The sequence below is a fragment of the Phyllostomus discolor genome, chromosome 4, assembly GCF_004126475.2.
Source record: "Phyllostomus discolor isolate MPI-MPIP mPhyDis1 chromosome 4, mPhyDis1.pri.v3, whole genome shotgun sequence".
Lineage (NCBI taxonomy): Eukaryota > Metazoa > Chordata > Mammalia > Chiroptera > Phyllostomidae > Phyllostomus > Phyllostomus discolor.
The window spans coordinates 102,222,708-102,248,768 of NC_040906.2; the positions used below are offsets into that span (position 1 = coordinate 102,222,708).

Here is a 26,061-nt window from a genome sequence, read left to right on the forward strand (position 1 = left end):
ATCAGTTTCAATGGAAAGCTAACAAGATCTATGAACCTTCTTCCAGCCTAAACTTGAAAGGGTTCATGAACCCTGGTTCAGGAAACTTGACTCTGAAGCATCAGCAGCATTGCTAAAACCACACACACACACACACACACACACACAAGTGCATGGTTATTGGAGGTCATTAATACCACACAAAATATGCAACCTGACTGAATAATATATTGTTGTTGACTGTTACCAGTGTTCCAAAAAAAGAGGCCAAACAATTTTTACCCATTATGATTTATTCTCTACAATACTTTGTTAAAGAGTTCAATGATTTGCACTCAGAAGTTATATAGCCAAGAGGCAACCAAGTGTAATATGAAGAATTGGTCTGAAGTCCTTGCACTTGAAGGCCATACAAAGTCTCTTGCTTCAGGGAAATAAGGATGAAAACAGAAAACAAAAAAAGCCCCACAAGCTCCCTAAGCTCCAGAATCTCAACAGAAAACGACATCAACAGTTAGTGAAACTGTAGGTGTTAACATGGAAAACAGATTTTGTGCAAATATTAAAATAACACCTAACACTCCTGTATAGATTATTTTTATTATAAACAATAAAATGTCTCAATTACAAACCTTTCATGTTGAAAGAGACTCTAACATGAATTGCTTTATTAATTATGAAGCGAAAAAGTTTAAGAAACTCACAGTGGAAACAATCTAATACCGACAAACTCTAGTGAGATCAAAGACATTCTCTTTTAATATAAAACAAACACAATTCATAATTACAGAGAGAATGTCCCAGCTGTGGGTATTATGAAACAACCTAACTTTCCAGATCAAAAGGCACTCACAGCTAGGGATGAAACAAATTCTGAACCAAACCAGCCAAGTTAGGCTGGTCCCTTTAAAACAGTGGTCACCTACTGTTCAGCTTGAGCAGCACAAGGACTAACAAAACACCAAGCAAAAAAACCCCTTCTCTTTAAACCCACCACTCACACATTGGCCATCCTCATCACTGCATTGGTTAAGTGAGTGGAAGGCAGTTCAGTTTCAGTTTAGAGCCATCATCCCCCTACACAAAGCTGCCACATGGATGATCCAGACTTAGTATCTTTCCAGAGAGCCACTGCCACACATCTTTATGAGGTGACCATGACCATCTACTCCAAGACTGCTTCCTGAATAGCCCCCATTTGGAATGGACACTTATAGTGCCATTGCTTATAGGGCCAAATAATTTTCTTCGTCAACTCAAGTACTCTTGACAAGCAAGAGGATCTCGAGCACCTCCGTTGCTGGACTTGTATGGAGCATGAAGGAACATGCAGAGTAAGGCTTCTCCACAAATACTGAGCCCACTGCAGTGTGGTGCTGGTCTTAACCAGCCCAATTCTTGTGCACTGATTCTCTTTCCCCTGCATTTTGCAGGTTTTAAATTTTGTTCATTTCCTTAAATGGCAGGTATCCTACCCCACCCTCAATAAAATAAAATAGGGCAACATTTCTACAAGAAAAAAAAAGGCTTGAAGAGCATGGCACTGTAAATGCTTGCATGACCAGTTTCACTGAGCATGCTCAGGGATAAAATTTTAGCACCAATTTTTTTGATTTTTTAAATCTTTAGAAATTAAACACAACTTTTAACATAGAACATTTGAACAGTAATGAGTGTAGCCCTATGTATCAATACTGTTGTACAAATTGAAGGTGGGTGGTTTAGTCCCAAACTGACCACCCTGACATCAATCCGTGGCACCTAAAATAACTGTTGTCGCGTGTGTAATAAGATATTTATTATTCTCAGCAGCAGGAAATCATGAAAGAATCCTTCATCTTCAATAGTTTTCAGTAACTCTGTAGGAAGAGTGGCAGGATGCAGGAATGCAGCCCGGCATCCTGCTGCTGGCCCATTCCCCCTGCAGTCCACATCCTCATGAACAGAAGATGCCAAGCATATCTGCTCACCTCACCTCTATTCACCTCTTCCAGGAAATGAGACAGCAATGCCTGTAATAGCACATGTCATTTCTTACGCTGTGTCCTTGTTCCCTCCACCCCATTTCTGTTAGACTTTACTATTTGCCCATTTGGAAAGCCATACCATCACCACATAAACTTTTTAAAATAAATTAAATCAAAACATTGTCCACGAGGTTGACACCCAATCCACTTGCATGTTGTTGAAAACCAGTGTATTACCCTTACAGTCTTTTCTTCCAACTGGCCACCTCCTACCTGTGATTAATTTCAGCAGTGCCTCCATGACAATGTTTCCAAAGCACCTTTCACCTCCTTAATTCTATAAACTTTGCCACCAGTGAGAGAACAGGCAAGAGGAAAGAGAAAAGTTGCTGAGAGCTATTTAGAGTAAGCAACACTGGGAAAGGGAAATATGCCACATGAAAATCTAAATGACCTAGAATAAAATGAGCTACTTGGCTCTGCCCTGATGCGGTGAAAATTCCCAGCATATTAAGCAAGATAACAATTCACCTTGTTTAATTACACAGCTTTGTTCTTAAGTCCTATAAAGGACTAAATTATAAACTGTTTTCTCACTTCTACAGGGAAACTAGAAAAAGAAATTCCACTGTTTTTTAAGTCCCTTAAAGATGGTTGCCTGAAAAGAAAAAAAATAGCTTGGAGATCCTATATTCTCTCCTGTGACAACGTGTCTTTCTAAAGCCCAACCCAGGTGCTTGTTTGAATATGTCTTCTGTGAACCTAGATCCAGCTATAGGCACTGCTACCAGTAAAGGAGTGAGGTAGCCGGGTGGTAAGGAAACAGTCTCTCCTTTCACACTGCATGTAGCAATGATGTCAGGACCTCCTGCAGGCATCCCAGTTCATTCCTCAGCAGGTTACACCACAGAGCTCTCTCTGTTCAATACCAGGAGACTCAATGGAAGAAGTGTCAGAACATCCAACTGCTAATAGGATGAAAATTAAATCCTTGAAGGCTGATTGAGCAATGAGATCTGCCACGCCATCCAATACGATGTGGGTTTCTGTCCAGGAGCCTCGAAGGACTCAAAGTACCCACATTCAACCCTAACATGGCGTCCACTTATGAAGCATGGAGGTTGTGATCAACTGTTGGTATGCAATAAACTGGAGATTTAAAAAAAGGAATTTAAAACAACCTAAAAATGTTTCTTGTTGGTCTCCGTTGCCCAGACTGCCAGGGAATACACCTCCTTAATCTGGGGAGGCTATAAGGGTGCCTGTGGGTTGAGCCTTCAAGAATCATCAATTCCAGCTTCCACTGTGTGGCCAACACACAGGTAGCCACTTGCATGCCAAGGATCTTCTGAACCCACACGGCAATTCTCACTAGTCATGGAGGAGCCCCAATCCAATGGAACCCCATAATGAGGAAAGGCTGAGATAAGGCTTGGGCCCCTCAAGTTGTTTCATTCAATATAATGTCCCCCCGCCCCCACCGGTCAGCTGGAGGCAGACTTGGCAACGGAAGCTAGCATCATAAAATGGTGCAGTAATAGAAGTAACTGGACCAGGAAGAGGAGGCATCTGCTCCAATGATGTCATAGCCATTCGTGGCCACAGGGGGGTGGGACTGGTCATGCAGCCTTGTGTCAGGAGTAATGATTGTAGAGGGGCGGGGCATGAAGAGTGCCATTCTGGAAACAGTGCTGTCGTGAAGCAATATATTCTGCATAACTGATTGTCACCTTCTCACTTCGGTACCTGTGTAAGGAAACAGGGAAGGGTATTATGAACCCCAAATATTTCATTCAGGAGAGTCACTCAGCAGAGAAAACCAAAAGCTTATTCCACATTTTGAAAGAATAAAATGGAAGACCAAGAGCAACCTTACTTACAGAAAATGAAAGACAGCACAAAAAAACAATGTTATTACAAATGAACAAGATGAAAAAGCACAATCACAATACCCCTGAGAATGTGTTTTCTGCACATCCCACCTTTAAACACTATATATGCTTATCATCAGGCTGCTCTTAAGCAATCTGCAACTGGGGCCTGGAGGAAGAATTTCAAGTCAAATTACATGGGTGGCAGATTGGAAGATGATGCAACCAATGCCCAGTATAAACTGCATTATCTACTCAGGTTAAAATGAATTAACAGAAATGCAACCTTAGTTTGCAAAAAGCAACAAACGAGTTATTTATAACCAAAGGGGCACAGGTAATCTAACTCTGGGTCAAATTCTCATGAAGCAGGTTAAAGAATCCTGGGGCTATATAGGATAGGTCTCAATTCCTGGATGAATATGCCATATCATATCACAGGGTCATCAGAACAGAATTCATAGCACTTTGGCTTTGCTCTGGAAAGAGCCATGAGTCAGGATGCAAAGCATGGGGTGTTACAAACCTATGGAGCCTACTACAGACCACAGGAGCTGGGTGTGACAATCCTTACCCAGAGCCATCTCTTTCCCACTGTAATCACTCCTCCATTGCAAGGTGATTATTCCTGAATTTTGACAGGGAAATGGCTGTTCAAATAAATTATAATAATAATAATAATAATAATGATATAATGCTTTGTATTTGAAGTTTTTTTTTTTTTTTTTTTTTTGGAATCCAAAGCATTTCAAAAACACTGGGTTATCTTCCAAATAGACCTGTGAGGTTACTATATGATTATTTAGCATTTTATAGATTAGGGGGCCAGAGGCCCACTGAAGCCCACAGAAGGTAAACCTCTCAGTGTTTTCGATTTCAGTAGGGATGGGAAGAGAACTGACATCTACTGCCTGGCCCTGGACTAGAATTCCTCATACATACCTTACACAACCTAAAACAACCCCAAGGCACTATCATTCACTTTTTACAGACAGGAAATTTTTTCTCACTCAGAGAGGCAGAATAACTGACCCAGGTCACATAGCTAAGTGGTAGAGCTGAGTTTCAGACCCCAAGTTCATGTACTTTCTACCACACTAGGCAGCCTCCCTAAAGAACCCTTCACCCCAAACAAGCAGGTTTCCTTTTAACTCTTTACAAAAACTATTCCTTTAACATGCCACCTATATCCTTGCCACCTGACTGCATGTGACTTCAACTGACCTTGACCTTCTGCACTGAGGGCCTTCTCTCCTGACTTCAAATTCCCCCCTCAGTCTCTCCCAAAAAAATTAAGTCTGGCAAAGACACCCACAATTTGCTGAGTGGCCCAGCCCTGCTCCTCCTGCTACTGGATTAGCTGTCAAGATGCTCATGATGCTGGGGAGTCTAACTCTGCTATCACTGTCTCCTCAGAGCCTCAACCTTACAATACTTCTGTGGTTTAGAGAGAAAGCAGAGAAAAAAATTTTTTTTCCCCTTGCCATCAAAAGTACCCTTCATCCAAACCCAACTAAATTAAAATAACAAAGAAAATGAGAAAGGGGCTTACCTGGTAAGCTTGATCGTTTTTCTGAATTCACTGGTAATCGGAGCCTTAAAGCCACCTTTTCTGAGTAAGGAATCTATTGTCTGGATCTGATCCCAGTCTGAGAAGAGACACACACTGAGGTCAATGTACAATGACAGAGGGGACATGTTTCAACACCATGAGAGGAGAGAAACTGCCAAGTCTGCTAGGGAGGGGCAAAGGAAGCCTTGGGCACTGAGTTGTCTGCCTCACTGACAGACCAAGGAAAACCTTGGAGATTTGAGATTATGACCTGACACATGACATGTGGCTGTCACCAGGCTCCCTGCTCCTGTGTCTTTCCTGTCAGAGGTAATCCCAACATAAGACTGGTTATTGACCTAGTGCTGGTAACCAGGGCTGTTCTGTGGAAAGAGAGAATTCAAATTCTGCAGCTTATATTCCTTTGTGTGGCCTTTCTTCATTTCAAGGATTTCTAGGAGATCTACTTTGTATCATATAGAATTAATGGAAGGAAGGAAGCTATTCCTTCCAGATGGGTGGGAAAGTTGTTCACACATATACTATCATGTTGTTTTTACACATTTTAAAACAGATAAAACCAAATGTATCAATCTGAAAACCAAAGAAAACTCCCTAAATTACTGTAAAATGTGCCACTTAACAATTTTCCCAATCAACTTTCAAATGGCAAACGTTATTTGATTATTTACCTAAGTTATTGTCACATTTCAGTATTAGAAAATACTTATGGTGTGCCACCTTGTAAAGAAATGTTAAATTTTTTATGTCATTTTATTAATTTTTTTATGTCATATCCACACTACTCTTGAAAAAGTTTAAGCAAAACCACAAAAAAAACCAACAAGGCACTCTGATTGGTGTGGCTCAGTGGATTGAGCCCTGGCCTGCAAACTGAAAGGTTGCTGGTTCAATTTCTGGTCAGGGCGCATGCCTGGGTTGTGGGCCTGGTCCCCTGTTGGGGGGTTGTGGGAGGCAGCTGATTGATGTATCTCTCACATGTCGATGTTTCCTTCCCTCTCTTTCTCCTTCCCTTCCTCTCACTCTCACAATTAATTAAAACAAAAACAAAAACAAAAGGCAACTGCTGTCCACATAATTAGTTCAGATATACTGAACTACATACCACTGAATGCACAAGCAACATTTAAACATATTTATTTATTTTTAAAAAAAGATTTTATTTATTTATCTTTGGAGGGGAAGGGAAGGAGAGAGGGAGAGAAATATCAATATACAGTTGCCTCTCTTGTGTCCCCTGCTGGGAACTGGCCTGCAACCCAGGCATGTGCCCTGACTGGGAGTCAAACCTCAATCCTTTGGTTCACAGGCCAGCACTCAATCCACTGAGCTACACCAGCCAGGGTTAAATGTATTCTTTTAAAGAGAAAACTTGCCCAACCTATGTCCTACCTTTAATGTTGCAATTAACAACTTAGTGTTACTTAGTGTTACCAAGTTATTTTCCCCACCTCTCCCAAGTTCTTTATAAAAAAGAAGTTATGTTTTGTCTTTTTCTAAGCATAATACTGTTTAATAATTTATGATCAAGAGTTCAAAACCCCAATATGTGCAGCTTCCCTTTAACAATGAACTCCACAATGTGGTCAAGTTGATTTGTGGAATTTTGCTATAATTACCCATCTTGGAGGACAATAAATAAAGCTATTCACTGAAAGTGAATTAAGCAAGTAAGAGAAATCTTTACCCCTTTTCTTTTCCCAATTTCTGTATCTTTAAGAGAGTTTATTTTTTCATTCTATAAGAATCTGATATTGAGGGGAAAAAAGGCACTTAGTCTTGGTTGCAATTGGGGTGAAAGACACACGCTCCATTGTCATGCTTTTTAGTCAGCAACACTATAAAGTATTGTTTACTGAAATTCCATTGTCCAACTCACCTTGCTCCTTAGCAACCTCAGGTAAATATGTGGCTGTACGTTTGATGCCTTTTTCATTGACAAATTCAATTCGAATCCCATGGACCCCTACCTACGAGAAAAAGAACCACAACCAAATAAATAGCATTTACTTAGGGAACTTTAGCCATCCATATATAAACTGACATTGTCCCCTGACCAGCTTGATCCAGGACTGAGAAAAGGAGAACCTCTTGATTATCATCACTACCAGACTCTCAGGTATAGAAGCCAAAAAAAAAAAAAAAAAGCTTGAAATAAGGTGTGATTCTACATGTAGCCAGCTTTCTGAGAGTATAAAGACTGTAGAAATAAATTATTTCAATAGCTTATGTAATAATCTTGAATAGTCTACCTACTATCTATTCCATTAAATGAATACCCCACAGAGTTTTGATCTGGGTTCATGACTATTCACAAATGACTCTAATAACTTTTACTCAAGGGCTTACCCAGAGGGATCTGGAATATTGTGCTTTATCCTCATTATTTTTTCTTATTAGACATACGGGAGGAGGATGTGAACCAGAGTGGACTGGGAAGAAAGAGAAGGTCTCCATAACTCTTTCTGCTTCTAATATTATAGCACCTTTTCTGTCACCTATGTTGCTCACAATTGCTTCCAAACTTAGCTTGCACATTCTTATGCCCTCTCAATGAAGGAGATACATTACCATGTACTAACCCGAACCCAAATGCAACGAGAGATGCAGAGTTCCAAATGCAGCTGTTCTCACCTCCCAGTCCAGGTAATCAATGGCATCCTCAAAGTTAGTAAGGAGGGAGACAGAGCAGGAAAGTTTAGGCAGCTCCTCTCGGGTCAGAGGGGGGAATCGACTGTCCTTAAGTGCACTGGAAGAGAACAGAAAACATAAGTGAGGCCACTCTAGAGTTGGGAGCATGTGCCTGAATATTTATAAGTTGAGCTATGCAGAGAATAGCTCAATTTTTATCATCCATTAATACTAATGTGCTAAAAAACAACTTGATTCTATTAACTGTCTATATTTGATTAAAGTGGTGACTCATCAGATTAAAACTCCCCATTTCCTGATTACCAAAAAGAGAACGTTCATTCTTTATTACTTAGAAGACATAGGCAGTTGTTTTCAATTTCATAGATACATTGATTGTTAATTATTCCACCGATCTGAGGCCTCATTTAATTACCTGGTTAACGTGTATTCCCTGAGTCCTGAATGAAGATTCATGGCTGAGAAGGTCCCAATGCAGCCACGAAGCCGCTTGTCCCGCCCTGTCTTCCATGTCACAAAGAGCGGACTAAAAAAGCAAAACACAAAACACTCTCCAGCCCCAAATTAATCATGGGTAAGAACAAAACCTTGGCTTTATTCCTGTTCATTTGTTATTCCCCAAATAGATGTTTTCTAAGCTGCCAGCTATCTGAAGGACTCTCTACCTTTCTGGGAGTCATGTAGTTCCTGAAGGGAAGTGCAGAGGATAACTCACAAGGGAGCATGAAGAAAGGCTCTCTGGGAAGCCTTTCCTATGTGCCTTGTTGTCAGTTTAGATACCACATGTATGTGCTATATATATTCCTCTTTCTTTTTTTTTTTTTTGAAGAAAGAGTTCTTTTTCTTTTTAAAGATTTTATTTATTTATTTTGAGAGAGAGAGAGAGAGAGAGAGGGAGAGAGAGAGAAACATCAATGTGCGGTTGCTGGGGGTCATGGCCTACCACCTAAGCATGTACCCTGACAGGGAAACGAACCTGCGACACTTTGGTTCGCAGCCCGCGCTCAATCCACTGAGCTACACCAGCCAGGGCAAAATATCTTATTTATTTTTAGAGACGGAAGGGAGGGAGATAGAGAGAGAGAGAGAGAAACATCAATGTGCAGTTGCTGGGGGTTATGGCCTGCAGCCCAGGAATGTACCCTGGCTGGGAATCGAACCTGGGACACTTTGGTTCCCAGCCTGCGCTCAATCCACTGAGCTACGCCAGCCAGGGCTTATTCCTCTCTCTCTCTTCCTCAGAACCAGTCCTGAAAAAAGTTCAGGACTCCACTTTTTTTCCTTTTAATTCTCTGTCTTTCTCCTCTTCTTTACTCACTTTGAATGTCCAAGTTCCCTAATTCCAACCTTCATGAAGACACACTAGACCTATACAACTTCTCCTCCTTACCTGTAAGCATTTGCTGCAACCCCACATTGTTCCCATAATTATTTCTGCCATTGGCAACTATAAATATTTCCTGCTCTTAAGTGTTCAGGAAAGAAAAACCATGTTTCCAGAAGAGAGCTTATTTTTAGTAGAAGTTGCCATTCTCTGTTTCTAGGCCAAAGCCATGCTTCATTAGGCTACATCAGATTGATGGTGACAGGTTTTTTAGAAAGAGGTCACAGGTCTGTCACTCTTCCTCAGATTTTGCCAAACTCCTATGCCGTTACCTCTTAGATTCTTGAGTTAAATACTTCTAAAAAGCAAATTAAAACTTTAAAGTCACCTACTTTTTTGATCACTATTACAAAGCCGATCTCTTAGCTACATATCTTTCCCGTGCACTAAAACACTTGAATAGCACCTGCCAGAGCTACTGTCTCAACACCCACTCAAAAACCCTCCAAGTATTTCATTCTCTGTAAGATGAGACTATAAACCACTGGATATAACAGCCCATACCCTGCAATGCTGCAGCCACCACCCACTCTTCCAAACCTGTCTCTCTCCTTTACAGGATACATCCAATCCCACTCAGACCAAAGCTGAGCAGTTCCAGCTGCTCAGCAGGTTGTTTTTTTTTTTTTTTTTTTTTAACCATGGCAGTATTGCCCTGAACAGTGGGCTTTTTCTCTACATATTCTCTTCTCTGACACAATTTACACGAGTGACTTCCCCTCTACTCTGTCCACACTCTGTGCCACACACTATTTAGCTTTGTATGTGTGGTTTGCCATGTCAACAAGCATCCCAAGAACAAGGATTTTTTTTCATGGCCCTCCATTCCCTGCCCACTAGGGTTGTGCAATGCCTTACTAATGCACTGACAGGTGAGGAGTGAATGACCTCAGGTCAATGAATGCTCCAAAAGCATCTTTGAAAAACAAAACCAAAAAAGCTCTTTCAGCCTTGATTGGTGTGGCTCAGCAGGTTGGCTGTCATCCCACAAACTAAAAGGTCACTGGTTCGATTCTCAGTCAAGGCACATGCCAGGGTTGCGCGCCAGGTCCCCAGTTGTGGGTGTGTGAGAGGCCAATCAATGGTTTGTTTTTACCTCTCTTTCTCCCTTCCTTCCTATCTCTCTAAAAATAAATAAAATCTTATAAAAAAATAAAAGGAAGCAAGCTCTTGCAAGCTAGCTCAGAGCTGCTTCCAATTCTGAGAAAGGAGTAAACACTAGCATGAATTTCTTCACTTTAAGCTTTATACACATTCCCTGTTTATATCACTTACACATGAGAAGGCTGGGGACAAACAACAGAGTCTTGAATTAAAAACAGTAAAGCAGATTCTGACATTCTGGGTGGGATGCCAGTGGTCCTATGGAATTACCATGGGACTGCCAATGAACAAAGTGGGGACCCTTATTAAAGAGCATCACAGCTCCCACTAAATGAGCTCCTAATTTCTAACCTGGCCCTCAGATGCTCCCAATTTACTTGGAGTCAACACTACTGGGGTCCACAATGGTGAGACAGTGGATCTCTCCACTTGAGAGATTAAATATAACCTGGTCCCCCTCCAATACCAAATTCAGTGAACATTACAAATATTGTTAGACATTTATCATCATAGTCCTGCTCCCTTTTGCCCATATCATGTTAAATATTTTATAAGTAGCAGACTCTCTCTACTTATAGTAGTAGAAAGATGCCATCATGCCTTTCTCATTTTCCCGTCCTGATGATCTACTCACTAGGGGTCATTGGTGAATCTAGGAAGTCGTGGCTGTGGGAAGCCATAGAGGTGACAGTAGAGGACATCAAAGCAGTAGCAGCACATCTCTGCAGTCACCACCAGATTCTTGGTGGTGTTGGCAGTTCCATTGGGTCGGGGAAGAGGGCTCAGCGCTCCCGATGCGGGATTCATTCGTGTAATGGGAGAGTTTCCAGGTCCCAGAGTTAAGTCTGACACATTCTCCCGACCACTGCTGCCATCCACATGCTGGTGGTTTTGAAGAGGTCCTGAACTAGAGCCAGGGACAGTTGTGGACTGGTTCCCGTGAGTGTGTGTTCCGTTTCCAGATAACTTGGGCTTCTTGACCCCACAACAGCCTGCTGCCAACTTGGGCTCGAGTGGAGGAACACAACGTCTTTTTCCCATCCTGATTCAGTGCTTGAGGTTTGGAATGCTAGAGAACTCTAGAAAGGAATAGGTAAACATTAATTCAAATGGTTAGCTAAAAGGAGGAATCAAAAACTGAAGGCAAAATGAGAAAACAAAAACCAAAGAAAAAGAGTCTCCACACAGAGGCAAGAGTGATTAATTCTCTTTCTCACCCAAGTCACATAGTCACAAAGGGTCTCAGACCAGTAGGGCTAGAAGATATCCTGAGTTCCAGACCAGCAACTCCCAAACTTTTCCTAAAGGGGACATTTAAAAAAAATTCCCCATAAAGCTATGATCACCATGAATGGAGGCAGGCAACAAAATTCTCTTGCCCAGGACTCTCCTGGGCAGAAGAGAGAGTTGGGTGGTAGCCATTGTGAAGCTAGATGATAGAGGACATTTCAAAAAAGACTAAAAAAATTACACTTGACCCATCAGACTCTTCATCAGGTTGCTTTCTCTACCATTTCATAGGATCCAAACTCAACCACTCTATTTTTAAAGGGCCCCAGAGGAACCTCCATGCTTCTCCTTGTTAACCACATCCTTTCAGCATCTTCCGCAACACTAACCTAAATATATATATATGTATATATATATATGTGTGTGTGTGTGTGTATGTATGTATATATATATATATGTAATTTCAGCCCCAGACCTTAGTGAAGGTGAAATGCAGTTAGCTGTCATTCTCAAGAAAGAGCTTTAGCACACCTTCTAACACAAGGCTCCCATCTTTCTGCACCCCCACAGCTATCATTCTCTGATACTACTGTTTCCTTAGTTCTCTGAACTCACTTCAATTTCTTCACATTTCTCTATCCTTTTAAAGGCTCATTCAAGAAAAGCTACAATCTAGTAGGAACCTTTATTCATACAAATGACCCAACCTTCATAGTCCTTTTGTGAGGTAGCCATTCTGCCCTGTCATAGCAAAGCAGACTTATGTAAAGCTACTTACCTTAACATAATGTGGCATCAGGCCAGAAAAAGAGTGTCCCATCTGATGTGAACCAGAGGATTGTTTATGCTAAATCTATTTCTTTTTAATATATTTTATTGATTATGCTATTATAGTTGTCCCACTTTTCTTCTCCCCTTTATTCCCCCTCTGCCCTGCACCCACCCCTCCCACCAGCATTCCCCCACCTTAGTTCATGTTCATGCGTTGTACATATTAAGTTCTTTGGCTTCAGCATTTCCCATACTATTCTCAACCTCCCCTGTCTATTTTGTACCTACCATTTATGCTTCTTATTCCCTGTACCTTTCCCCCAATTCTTCCCTAGTACCCTCCCCCGCTGATAACCCTCCATATAATCTCCATTTCTGTGATTCTGTTCCTGTTCTACTTGATTGCTTAGTTTGCTTTTGGTTTTGGGTTTTTTTTTTTAGGTTCAGTTGGTGACAGTTGTTGACTTTGTTGTCATTTTACTGTTCATATTTTTGATCAACTTCTTTTTCTTAGGTAAATCTTTTTAACATTTCATTTAATAAGAGCTTGGTGATGATGAACTCCTTTAACCTGATGTTATCTGGGAAGCACTTTATCTACCTACCCTTCCATTCCAATCTTGAGTATTATTAGGTCCTTGCCTTTCATGACTTGAAATACTTTTGTCTAGTCCCTTCTTGCCTGCAAGGTTTCTTCTGAGAAACCAACTGACAATCTTATGGGAACTCCTTTGTAGGTAAGAGAAAAGGTCTCCTTTTCTCTTGTTGCTTTTAAGATTCTCTCCTCTTTAATCTTGGGTAATGTAATTATGTGCCTTGGTGTGTGCTTCCTTGGGTCTAATTACTTTGGGACTCTCTGAGCTCCCTGGACTTCCTGAAAGTCTATTTCCTTTGCCAGATTGGAGAAGTTCTCCTTCATTTTTCAATCTTTTGCTCTTGCTCTTCTCCTTCTGGCACCTCTATGATTTGGATGTTAAAATGTTTAATGTTCTTCTGGAAGTTCCTAAGATTGTCCTCAGTTTTGCGAATTCTTATTTCTTCATTCTGTTCTGGTTGAATGTTCATTTCTTCCTTCTGCTCCAAATCACTGATTTGAGTCCTGGTTTCTTTCCCTTCACTTTTGGTTCCCTGTACATTTTCCTTTATTTCACTTTCTACAGCCTTCACTTTTTCCTCTATTTTTTTGATCATACTCAATCTTTTCTGTGAGTATCCTAATTACCAGTGTTTTGAACTCTGCATCTGATAGGCTGGCTATCCATTCATTGCTTAGTTCTATTTTTTGAGCTTTGACCTGTTCTTTCATTTGGGCCATATTTTTTGTGTCCACTCACCTACTGAGTAGTAAGGGGCAGAGCCTTAGGTATTTGCCAGAGCAAGGCAACCTGCTTAGCTGGACTGTGGTGCAGTATGTGGGGGAGGGGTCTAAGAGGGAAGAATGCTACTTCCTTAGCTCTGGGCTGGCTCTCATAACTTCTCACGCTACCCACAAGCAAATTGGGCCCTTTTGGTGCTAATTCCTGGGAGGGTGAGTTTGTATACATTGTAGGACCCTGTGAGTCTCTCCAACAAACTCTCCTGTGAAGCTGGGAGTTTCTCCTTTCTCCTGCCTTTGCAACCCCCACAGAATTTTATAGTTAGAGGCTTTGAGGCATTATTTCCCTGGGCTGGAAACCTGGGTTGCTCAATCTGTCTTACTCCCTAGTTGTTCTTTCCAGTTTACCTGCATGCAAATGTGGGATGGCCTGTTCTGTCAGCCACAACCCCACCCAACCTAGTCCTCCAAGTGCCACCTTACTGCGATCCCTCTCTGACCTGGATGCCTTTCTCTGCCTCTCCTACAAGTCTGGATGAAATTCTAACTCCTTGGTTGTAGGTTTGATCTTCTGGCAGTTCTAGTTATTTTTTGTTTTTAAACTTGTCCTTCTTTTGATTGTACGAGGAGGCAAAGTGTATATACCTATGCCTCCATCTTGGCTGGAAATCACTAAATCTTTTTTCTTAACACACCTTAAGCGTAGGGTAAAAATGTATAGCTATAACATGACCATGATCCCCTTTCTGTTCTGTCAATAATCAACAGAATCAGGAGAATAGATCCTAATTATTTCAATGTCAATTATACCAAAGTCTGTAAAATTCTGTTGATGAGAAAAGTATACTGCTTTTTTTTCAAATCATTAATGTTAGTGCTGGCCCTCCCCCAAATTATATATGTATTGTTCTACCTAAAATTTTCTCTATGATTTGAACACATAGCACACTATTGCCTTTTTAGACATTGCTCTACAACAGAGTTTTTGGTTATAAATTCTATAATTTTAAAAATCAAATCAGATATTTTTAAGTTGAATTACATAAACATTTCACAAATATTTATTTTCTTGATATATGCTGATCCATAAAATACACACTTTTGCATCTATAGCAGTTCTTAGTGAGATGTAAGTTGTCTATAAGCAAGGAAAAATAGCTTGTAAACTTCACGTGTGGCTTGAAATGGTCTTCTTTTTGAAAAAACCTTATGTACTTGATCCATTAAAACGTTCAAAAAGTATACTGTTTCTGAGCATGGACTTTGTTGTCTTGTTCAGACTATTAAGAGAGGAAGCAGAATGTCTTGGTTGAAAACGTTAACTCCAAAGTCAACCGGCCTGGGTTGAAATCCTGAGTCCCTCAGGATTACCTCTCTGACTCAGTTTGTTCACAATGGGAACAATAGGACTTGCCTCATGTGGTTACTAGGATAATGAGACTAATGTATGTGATGGACTTCATACACTTAAGTGTCAATTTATTTAGCTGCTCCCACAAGTAAGGAACTACTGGAGGGCCAGAATTTACTCTGCACTGGTGCTCTTTAAACAGGGTTTCACAAACCCTCAAACCTATTCAAGCGAAGTGGGACCTCAGGCTTAATAAGTCAGAGAACCTGCCCAAAGTTAGACTACCACTAAGTGGAAGAATTAAAATTGGGACCACAGTCTTATCTGTCAGACTCCAAGGCCTTGGTACTTCCACCAAGTCACAAAGATGTGTGAGGCTTGCCAATAATAGCCGTTGGATTCAATCCCGTTCCTAAAGGCATGATGAAAAACAAACCGCATTCAAGGGTATACTAAAAGCTAGCCAAATAGGTGGCAGAATCTTGCCAAGAAAAATAGAGCAGGAAAAATTCAAAACCAACACCTAAGCCATCACCTGAATATTTACCAGTCCCCCTGACATTATCATTTGAGTTCACAAATGGATGTCACTTTAAGGCCTCCGAGCTCCTATTTGCCTTTTTACCTTTTATGTAGCTGTAGGGAGAGGATTTAGGACATGTGTTTAATGAAACAACAGAACTATCTCTAGACAACTGTAGTTTTAACAGGGCCAATAGGACCCAGAGGCTCTGCCTTTCAAGAGCCCAAAATTCAAAGAAACAAAAAAGAAGGGATGAAACACAAAGGTTAGAAAAAAATTTCCTCACTCTTATTACACTAAAACAAACCTGAAGAAAGAGCTAAATGTTAGGAGATGGTGGCAACTCAGGTGTTCCTTAGCAGGTGTTATCAACTACCTGAGCAGCGACACACCCTACAACACAGCAATAGAAGACTTTCAGGAACTGAAGCCTAGGAATATTCTGACTACACACCATGGCAATTACTGATCTGCAGTCAGCATGGTCACAACTCATTCCATTTAACAATTTCTCACACCCTCCCAAACAACGATTTTGAAATGAAAGAAGCAACCCATCCCTGACCAGGTAGCTCAGTTGTTTAGAGCGTTGTCATGATACACCAAGAATGTGGGTCTGATACCCGGTCAGGGCATGTACAAGAATCAACCAACAAATGCATCAATTAATGGAATAACAAATCAATGTTTCCCTTTCTCTCTCCTTCCATCTCTTTAAAAAATGAGCACCACTCACCATCAGAGAGATGCAAATTAAAACCACAATGCGATTACCACTCCATATCTGTCAGAATGGCCATTTGGAACAAATCAACAAACAAGTTCTGGTGAAGTTATAGAGAAAAGGGAACCCTAGTGCACTGTTGGTGGGAATGCAGAATGGTACAGCCACTGTGGAATTTCCTCAGAAAAATGAAAATGGAACTGCCTTTTGACCCAGCATTTCCACTGCTGGGTTTATACCCTAAGAATCCTGAATTACCAATTCAAAAGAACCTATGCACCCCAATGTTCATAGCAGCACAATTTACAATAGCCAAATGCTGGAAGCAACCTAAGTGCCCATCAGAAAATGAGTGGATCAAAAATGATGATACATTTACACAATGGAGTACTACATAGCAGAAAGAAAGGAGCTCCTATGCTTTGTGACATCATGGATGGATCTGGAGAGCATTGTGTTAAGTGAAATAAACCAGGTGGTGAAAGACAAATACCATATGATCTTACCTGTAAGTGGAACCTATTCAACAAAACAAACAAGCAAGCAAAATATAACCAGAGACATTGAAATAGAGAACAAACTGACAGTAACCAGAGGGGTAGGGAATGTGGATTACGGGGGAAAAAAGAGGAGGGATCGTCAAGGAACATGTTTAAAGGACACATGGACAAAGCCAAAAGGGGGTGGGATCGTAGGTGGGAGGTAGGGATGGGTGGCATGGGGTAGAGTTGTGGGAGCAAAATGGAGACTACTGTACTTCACCAATAAAAAAATAGTAAATTTAACCTTATTTAGCTGACATCTTTACCTACATCTATTTCTTTCATTTGTTCTTAATAATTATGTTTAGGTTTCAGGGTGGGAGGTGGAAGGAAAATGGAGAAACTGTACTTGAAGGACAATTTTACACACATACACATTGCAAGAGAAGAACCAACCCAAATCGTGTGGTTCTTTAGGCCCATGCATTTTTCAGATCACTTAAGGAAACAATTCAAACGATATTCTCAATCAGTGACCAAAGGTAGCACTACCAACTTTCTGTGTCACTTTAAAAATTTATTCTATAAAATTAAATATATGAAAAATTCAAAACACAAACAAAATGAAACAGCATAACGAACCCAATATCCAGCTTCAATATTTTTCATCTGTAGCCTACCTACTCAGTCCATCTCCCCTCCTCCACTCAATTATTTTGAAGGCACATTTTTAAGGAGAACAGTACTTTATCTGTCAGTATAAAGCAAACATTAAGTGAAGTACAATAAAGAATGTGAAATAAAACAGGGTGCTGGTAGTAAATACTTTGTATTTTCAATATTAACCATTATCTACTAATTCCATAAAAATTTCCTCTTTAGGTTGGAGATTCTTCTAAGCCTATTCCAATAAAGCAGGCATCTCACCACTACCAAGTAGACCCAGACTCAGCTTCTGGGACCAACCTACAATAAGAGACTCGTTTCTCCAACAGCTCAGTGTCTGAGAGTACAGTGTAAGATACCTCAGAATAACAGAATTTCAATACAACAGACAAACCTGCTGTCTGACCAGCTTAAATAATAATACCACTAAAGACAAACTCAACGTGTCTTCTGAAATGGTGTGGGAAATCTTACTCTTTCTAAAAATTTCATAAAAAACTACCAACAATGGTACTTTGATCATAGTAGGAGTAACTGCATAGTGTGAAGTCAGTTCATCTGAAGTAACTGTAAGTGTAAAAACCTTTGCCTTACATATATATCACTGACACTCTCTCAAGCCTTCATTTGCTTACTTTCAAAACTAAACTCAAAGGCTACTTTAAGAGCCAGTATTAGTTACCTAATTTTCCTCTGTTCACTTGAGTTCACTGAGAATGTGCTAGGTAAAATGGATTTCCACCAGATGGAGACAAATTCATAAATTACTGTTTTACCTCTTCACTTGAGGCTTCTTAATCCAGCAAGTGCTGAATACAGTATGCTGTCAGTGTTGAAAAATCACCACATATTTACCTAACGTGCAGCACTCAGGTGTCCCGCCCTCCTTCAGGGCCTGTAACAAAACCCAGATGATTCTTCCTCCCTTTCTGCAAGGAAGTTGAGCAGGGGTCTATGACCACTTTTATTTCAACCAACAATGAAATCATCCTCAACTTTAGTCTCAGAGGCCAGGTGGCATTTGTGTTTTGTCCTTCACAACACCTAACTCAGGATCCTACATATACATACCAGCCATTTTATCTATAAATCTCCTAGTTACTTCATTTAAGGTTGCTTTAAAAGAAAAAAAAGAAAAAAAAAATTTATCCCTGGCTGCTGTGACTCCATGGATTGAGTGCTGGCCTGAAAACTGAAAGGTCACTAGTTCGATTCCCAGTCAGGGTACATGCGTGGGTTGCAGGCCAGGCCCCCAACTGAGGACATGTGAGAGGCAGCTGATTGATGTTATCTCACATAACTGATGTTTCTCTCCCTCTCTTCCCCTCTCTCTAAAAATAAATAAATAAAATCTTTAAAAAATAATAAAGAAATGATTTTATTTTTTTAGAGAGAGGAAAAGGGAGGGAGAAACGAGGGAGAGAAAATCTATCAGCTGCCTCTCACACGCCCTTAAGTAGGGACCTAGACTGCAACCCAGGCACGTGCCCATGACCAGGAATCAAACAGGCAACCCTCTGATTCTGTCTGGTGCTTAACCCACTGAGCCACACCAGATAAGGCAAGTTTGCCTTTTTTATAAGAAGAAAGTTGATGGCACGAAACTTTGTGCCATAGTCTTTAGATACTAGGCTCCATTGTAATGTGCTAACTGTGAAGTATGTCAGAAACTGAAGCTAAATTTTAAATATCTATTCTTTTTAACAATGTCAACTCTGTTCAAAAACTAGGAATGGTTTCATTCATACTAAAATGGATAGCCAATGTGACAATTCATTAAAACATCAGGTCAAATATCCCATACATTAACTTCTTTGATTTATGCTGGCAGCTGTCTTCTTTGCTGAAACACACCAGTAACTGGTCAGTCCTGGACTTGGCCTCAGGTGACACTTAATTTTAGGTTGCTAAAGGCTTTCCTTTAATAGGCCAAACCTACTCTCTCAACTGCACTTGGGAAGAATTTTTATTTTCTTTATGAATGATGGAGCCCTTTTATTTGCTTTGAGGGAAATGTATGATTTCGGGAATTAATACAAATGATGTCTTATAAATTGATGTTTTCAAAAATAAAGACCAGTATTGAGGGGATGTTTTCAATCGAGGACACCATGATTGAAGTGGCTGGCTGGGTAGAGGACCTTCCTCCCTTACTAGGGGGCCTCTTCTAAGACCCCTAAGAGCTGTGAACAACAAGCTGCGGTCTTTTGCCCTGACCAGTGTGGCTCAGTTGGTTGGGCGTCGTGCCTCAAAGAGAAAGATCATGGGTTCAATTCCTAGTCAAGGCACATGCCTGGGTTGCGAGTTTGGTCCCAGATCAGGACATGCAAGAGAGGTAACCAATCGACGTTTCTCTCCCTCTCAAACTAAAATCTAAAAACAAACAAAAATCCCAAACTGACATCTTCCTGTAGCAGCTCTCATCTTCAGAAAACAGAACCTAGGCTCTGGGGTTACATTCTAGGCTCAAATCCCAACTATGACCTGCCACATACTGGCTATGCCAACTCAGGCTGACTGTCATATCTCTGTGGAACTGGGCTCCTGCTACAACACAGGGTCATTTGTGAGCAGTCAATGTGCAAGATATGAAGAGCACCTAGAAGTTCTTTGGCATGTAACTACTATTTAAAGTACCTACTATAACCACTACCATTACCTCTATTAATAAAAGTAGGGTTGGTTCCAAAAACAACATAGCTCTGAGTTCTTACCATATCTACAGAAGGAAGTACCTTCATAATGAACTTCTATTAAGACCCACCTTGTAGTTTAAAATATCATTATTAACATGTGATTATTACTTCAATGACCTAATGCTTTTCCTCTTTGGAGAGCAACAACTTGTAAGTCATCCACTGTTCTTTTCATTGTGAATGCCAGAAAACATAAGAAAGAATATTGGGCTGTCTGAGAGTTGTACACATTTCTATTCTACCTGGGTCCTCTTTTAAGCTTATACTAAAACGAAACTAAACTTGATAAATATGCTATTATTATCGAAGACTTGGTGTGTATTGAATACTAATAGAACCACTGCATCCAAGTAGTAAGATTTCAAACAATAACCACATTAAAATATCTAGAAAAGCTTGGAGGTAAAAAAACCCCCTCCAGTTTCACCTTTTGAAAACAAGCTACAAAACAGTTTATTAGAGGGTGTGACCTTATACCAAAAAGATTTGTAAGGTAGAAAAGAGGCAAAGAAAAAAGTGGTTTCTGAATTCTTTTCTCCTTCTTATTGGTGTCCAGATGTCTGTTCAAACCAAGCTTTATACAGAAGGAAACAAGGCTGTTGTTTCCTTTGTGACAGAGAGTTAAAACAGAAATTCAATTTAATATTGGGTTGGCCAAAACTTTGAAACAATTTTGTTAGACTGTATTCTAACAGCTGTCATATCAGTGTGCTTTAAAAAAATAAAAGTCAAAAGTGGTGAATTCTGTGTAGCAATTTTAATATTTAAGATGGAAGAAAATAAGCAACATTTTTGGTATATTATGCTTTATTATTTTTAAAAAATAAATTTTTATTTATTTTTAGAGAGGAGAAAGGAGGGAGGGAAACATCAACGTGTGGTTGCCTCTTGTGCGCCCCTTACTAGAGACCTGGCCCGCAACCCAGGCATATGCCCTAGACTGGGAATTGAACTGGCCACCCTTTAGGTCCCAGGCTGGCACTCAATCCATTGAACCACACCAGCCAGGGCTGCTTTATTATTTTAAGAAAGGTAAAAGTTAAGAAACACAGAAAAAGATTTGTGCAGTATATGGAGAAGGTGCTATGACTGTTTGATCATGTCAAGTGGTTTACAAAGTTTCTAGGTACTACTGACATTTCAGTCAAATAATTCTTTGCCGTGGGGCTGTCTTATTGCAATGGAAGATGTTTATTCTGGCCTCTACCCATTAGAAGCCAACATATTTAAAATATCCAAATCAATAAAGTTACTGGTGAAAATGTAAAACATGTATTTTCTCATGGAAAAAACTAAACGGACTTTTTGTCTAAACCAATAATTGTATCATGAGTAGTAAGAAAGCACCTGAGCTACAATTCTAGCCTACTTATGGAAATATTCCAAAAAAACAATCAGATGAAAAAGCCACAAACAAGAACATGTATGAATGACTCATGAACATGGATAAGGGAGAAAGGATTGACCACGGGTGAGAGGGGTGGGCTGGGTGCAAAATGGAAAAAAAAAAAAAAAAAAGAAATTGGGACAACTGTAATAGAATAAACAATGTTAAAACAAAACAAAACAAAAAATATACCCTACAAACTTTGTGGTAATCACTTCAAATAATTGTTTCTGTATTTTTGGAAACCCTATCACACACATCATACACAAAACACTTGCTGTATGAAAAACTGCCTGCAAAATACAGATCTACCTATATAATTGCTTTAAAAGTTACAGATTTAGAAAACTGCACAGAACTTTGTATTTTCAGGTCAGCTTAGCTTAAAGAAAAAACATAAACATAGGACTCAAAAGTTTTGTTTTTAGATCCCCTCCCTTTACTATGTGACCTATGGCAAGGTGCCAGATCTGTCTAGGCCTGTTCTTTCATTTGTAAAATGAAAGTATTTGTTTCCTGCCCGCCTCCCCCAACGGATGGTTTGTGAGGCTTCAATACAATGTGAAGCACTCTGAAAAACTCTCTTACAAGTGTTGGCATAACATTATTAATAAACTCAAGGGGATGCAGCAGTAATAAACATTTTTCCAGGACTTTGTTCAAACGTAGGATTTTTTCCAAGATAATAGTATCACCACAACAGACTTTGGGCAAAATGTCCCCCAAATCTTAAGATTATAACTGTATGTTAGAGACCCAATAATTAACCTGGAGAGGAATTGCATTAATCTGAGTTGTGCTCTTTGATTGTCTTTAAAAAAAATGTAGCAGTAATTTGGGAGGGAGCACAGCCAGGCTTATGTACTAAAGACACAGAGGGTAAGTGTAATGCTACACCACCATCTACGTCATAGGTCATTCTATTGGAATTATGAACAATAAACTTATCTTTGCACATTTCAATGATTTTAAAAGAAAGCAAGCTAAAGGAATTTTGTCCACATTAGGACCTTCTCACTGAAGTACAAAGATTCAACCAAATAAAACCTATATCCTAACATAGGTCTAAAAGAAAAATAACAACAAAAAAAGAAATTCTATTCCTAATATTCAAAGTTATACTCACTGAAAGCAGAAAGTTTGTATTTCCAGGGGAACAGCTACAAAAGAGGGGAGCTACTTTGTCTCTGAAATGAATTTTCTTCCTTCTGATTCCATTCCTTCTTCCTGTACCTAAGATGGAAATGCAGGTGTAGTGAATAAACAAAATCAAGGTAGTGTAGAGGTAAGAGATGGTTTTTAAAAAACTACAACTCAATAATGCAATTTTTAAAATATTTTATTTATGTTTAGACAGAGGGGAAAGGAGGGAGAAAGAGGGACAGAAATACCCATCCATTGCCTCTTGCAAGCCCCTAACTGGGGACCTGGCCCAAAACCCAGGTATGTGCCCTACTGAGAATCAAACCAGCAACCTTTCAGTTTGCATGCCAGTTCACAGGCCAGCGCTCAATCCACTGAGCCACACCAGCCAGGGCTCAACAATGCAATTTCTAAAAAACAAACAGCCAAGGAACAGGCTTGCCTTACTTGCAAAACATTTCAAAATCTAAATAAAAGGCGGCAATGGCAGTCCCTTGTACTGAATCACCAAGAAATGAGAACATTGAAGATCAAAGATTTTACTGAACCTGAACATGAGATACACATGAAAACTTTCTCTACCATTAATTTAGACCACAACTTGCTCTAAGGCCAAGATATATCATTTCAAGGCTCTCCACTGGTTTCAGAATACAAATATATTCCCAAATCCTCGGCAAAGATGGTGCTGAAGAATTACTGGATAGTATGCCAGTGCCAGGTCCTGAGGACATACCATCTTGTTATTCCAGATGGAGAAGGAAACTGTTCGTAACAGCCATCTATCCTTACCCTTAGTGTTGCATAAATCTCTTCACCAACTCTCCCCACCCCCTATTAGTAGAGAACTGAGCTATTCCCAAAGATGTAAGCAGGAGACTCCCGGCCCCACCCACTCTATCCAAGAAGAGGGCAGTGAAAGAGGATAGGCCCACCGGGATAAAGGGGTGAGTGTGTCAAAGTGAGGAGTTCCGATAAGGTCGCCGAATAGAGAAGGGCAGGGAATGAAGGGCAAACCCCACAACCTGGGATGGAGAGGCAAAGAAACCTCAAAAATGTGTAAGGTGGAGGGACAAAGGAAACGGGAGCTGTGGGTAGGTAAGGAAGGAGAGACTGAAAGTGGGGTTGGCAAAAAAAAAAAAAAAAAGAAGAAGAAGAGAAAGAGTGAAGCAAGAAAAGAACCAAGCAGAGCGGGGAAGAGAGAGACCGGGCGAGCAGGGGCAAAGCAGACCAAGAGAAAAGGCGAAAAGTAAGAAAAAAAGGGGTTGAGGAAGGAGGAGTACGGAGAGCTGGGAGGAGGAGTAGGGTAGACAGCCCAGCGACGGGTAGGAGCAGCGGGGCCAAGCCGCTGGGATGGAATCCAGACGCCCGACTGAAGGGGGGGGGGGGGGGGGGGGGGGGGAGCGCAGAGGGGGCGGCGGGTGGGGCCGCCAGGAGGCGCCGGAGACCCCCAAACTTTACCGGGACCCGAGACTGTTTACGATAGAGCGTGAGGAAAAGAGCAGGAGCCTCGCCTCGCCGCCTAGGGCAGGGGCTACCGCCCACCACTCCCAGTAAAGCCTCAGACCACCGCCCTCAGTAGGGACACGCGGGCCGCAGGCCTCGCCTGCCTGCCGCCTCCTTTCCCCGACGCCCAGGGTCCCCTAACCCACGCTGCCCGGACCGTCACCTTGACCCCAGGGGCCTGCAGCTCGGTTGCTCCGCTTCCCGGGCTGAGGAAGCCCAGCGGAGGAGGTGCAGCCCCAGTTCCCCACCTTCTCTCTTGGTCCAGGCGCAGCCGGGACGGACGGCACCTCTCGCGCTCTGTCTTCTTCTGCTTCATGGAGCCATGCGCCTGGGTGGGGGCTCCCGAGAGAAGCTGGCCCGCGAGCGGACCGGACGCGCCGCACGGACGGGGCGGGGCAAGGAAGGCCGGCGGGCCGCGGCCGAACTGGAGGTATTCCTGGGCAGCTGGAGGACTGAGTAGTGCCTAGACCAGGCGCCCGATATCCCAGCAGCCACCGGAGGCAGTGCGGTAATGGAGGACGGATGTAGGGAGTTCTCCAGTAGACTACACGCCCTCTAGGCGAGCTACGAAAACGAACAGGATCTGGACGCCGACGGAGCACGCGCCACTGCTGTCACGTGGTCCCAGTCGGCGCACTTGATTGGCTAGAGTTGAAGTTAGCAGGCTGTTTTGCCGTGGTGGGGCCCAATCCTGGACAGTTGGAATAAAGAGGGACCTGCAGCGAAGAGCGTCAAGAGGCTGTCGCCGCAAATAGTCGGACGTGCTAGGGGGCCGCTGTCACGCTGGGAGGCGGAGTGTACGCCGGACGTCTCGGCTACGTGAGCGTGGGAGCGAACGAGCGAGCGGTGGGCGGGCCGGGATTTGCAAAGGAGGCTCAGTGGGCGGTGGCTGCGGACGCTGGCCTGGGTTTCTGGCCTGGCTGCTCTGCTCTAACCTACGTTAGGGCACGACCCTTAGCAGTCCACGGCTTTTCTTCCCAAGCGCCGAGGCTCACGCCGAGGCTCACGTTGCCCTACCCGACCCGTCTGTGGCCTTCCAAAGCAGCCAGGAAAGAGCAGCTCTGACCAGCTTTAAATCAAGCCGACCATCTGGTCAGCGAAGTCCTGGTGGGCCTGGACCCCAGGAGGGTCCCAGGCCCGGTGCCAGCTTCCTCATGGCCCAGGAAGGGCAAACTGCATTCATTTTTCGGGGGTTGTCAGTAGTCCGTATCTTTGCCTTGACCCTCAGAACTCCTAGGCTGGAGATGACTTCAGTGGAATTACCCACGGTACAGGATAACTCACTAAAGCGACTAAGCACATTCCTCAGCACCAGCAGGGCAAGGACCTCAAAAAGAACAATAGAAAACATTTTTTAAAAATTAAGAATAAATTATTTTAATTCCACGTACTTATTATTTGAACTGATGACTTAGCATTTCTATTTTTAATCACAGATGGAGTTGCACTAAAAGTCTTTCTTGTTTTAAAGCAATGCCAGTCTTATTAACAACACTTGAGCCCACAGACTGTTTTATGTTTTGCTATTCTGTTTATGCACAAAGGAATCCTTAACAGGTTTGTCCTCAGTGAGCAAAGAAAAGTAGTATAAAAATGCAATATGTACTCAAGTATAATATCTACTACTACAGACTTTTACGTAATTGTAGGTTACAAAAACTGAGGAAACAATATCTGATTGGTTCCTCATGGACCTGGGACTCTCAAAGAGAACATGGTAAATAACCAGAGAGAAAG

The 26,061-nt window shown here is 41.5% G+C and overlaps 1 protein-coding gene across 3 annotated transcripts; it reads right to left on the reverse strand.

Annotated features, from left to right (window-relative positions):
* Window positions 1-254: 254 nt before the first annotated feature.
* On the reverse strand, window positions 255-24,929 carry AMMECR1L (AMMECR1 like). 3 transcript variants are annotated; one of them, XM_028508449.2, is made up of 9 exons: window positions 24,573-24,911; window positions 22,802-22,908; window positions 18,637-18,640; window positions 11,165-11,609; window positions 8,458-8,568; window positions 8,025-8,139; window positions 7,270-7,360; window positions 5,370-5,466; window positions 255-3,692 (listed from the first exon to the last, which is right to left on the reverse strand). In XM_028508449.2, exons 4-9 carry the CDS (start codon window positions 11,569-11,571, stop codon window positions 3,581-3,583), a joined length of 933 nt encoding a protein of 310 aa, XP_028364250.1. In that variant the 5' UTR covers window positions 11,572-11,609; window positions 18,637-18,640; window positions 22,802-22,908; window positions 24,573-24,911; the 3' UTR covers window positions 255-3,580. The 3 variants fall into 3 exon arrangements, with proteins under 3 accessions (XP_028364250.1, XP_028364251.1, XP_035879612.1); XM_028508450.2 differs by lacking the exon at window positions 18,637-18,640 and having other exon boundaries at window positions 24,573-24,929; XM_036023719.1 differs by lacking the exons at window positions 255-3,692; window positions 18,637-18,640 and adding an exon at window positions 3,704-4,445 and having other exon boundaries at window positions 24,573-24,916.
* Between the last annotated feature and the right edge of the window lie 1,132 nt (window positions 24,930-26,061).

Coding starts and splice junctions, on each gene's coding strand:
- AMMECR1L (XM_028508450.2), bottom strand. CDS start 11,571: ATGGGAAAAAGACGTTGTGTTCCTCCACTCGAGCCCAAGTTGGCAGCA. Junction 7,361..8,024: donor TTGATTACCTGGACTGGGAG/GTGAGAACAGCT, acceptor TTTTTCTCGTAG/GTAGGGGTCCATGGGATTCG. Junction 5,467..7,269: donor TGAGGTTGCTAAGGAGCAAG/GTGAGTTGGACA, acceptor GTCTCTTCTCAG/ACTGGGATCAGATCCAGACA.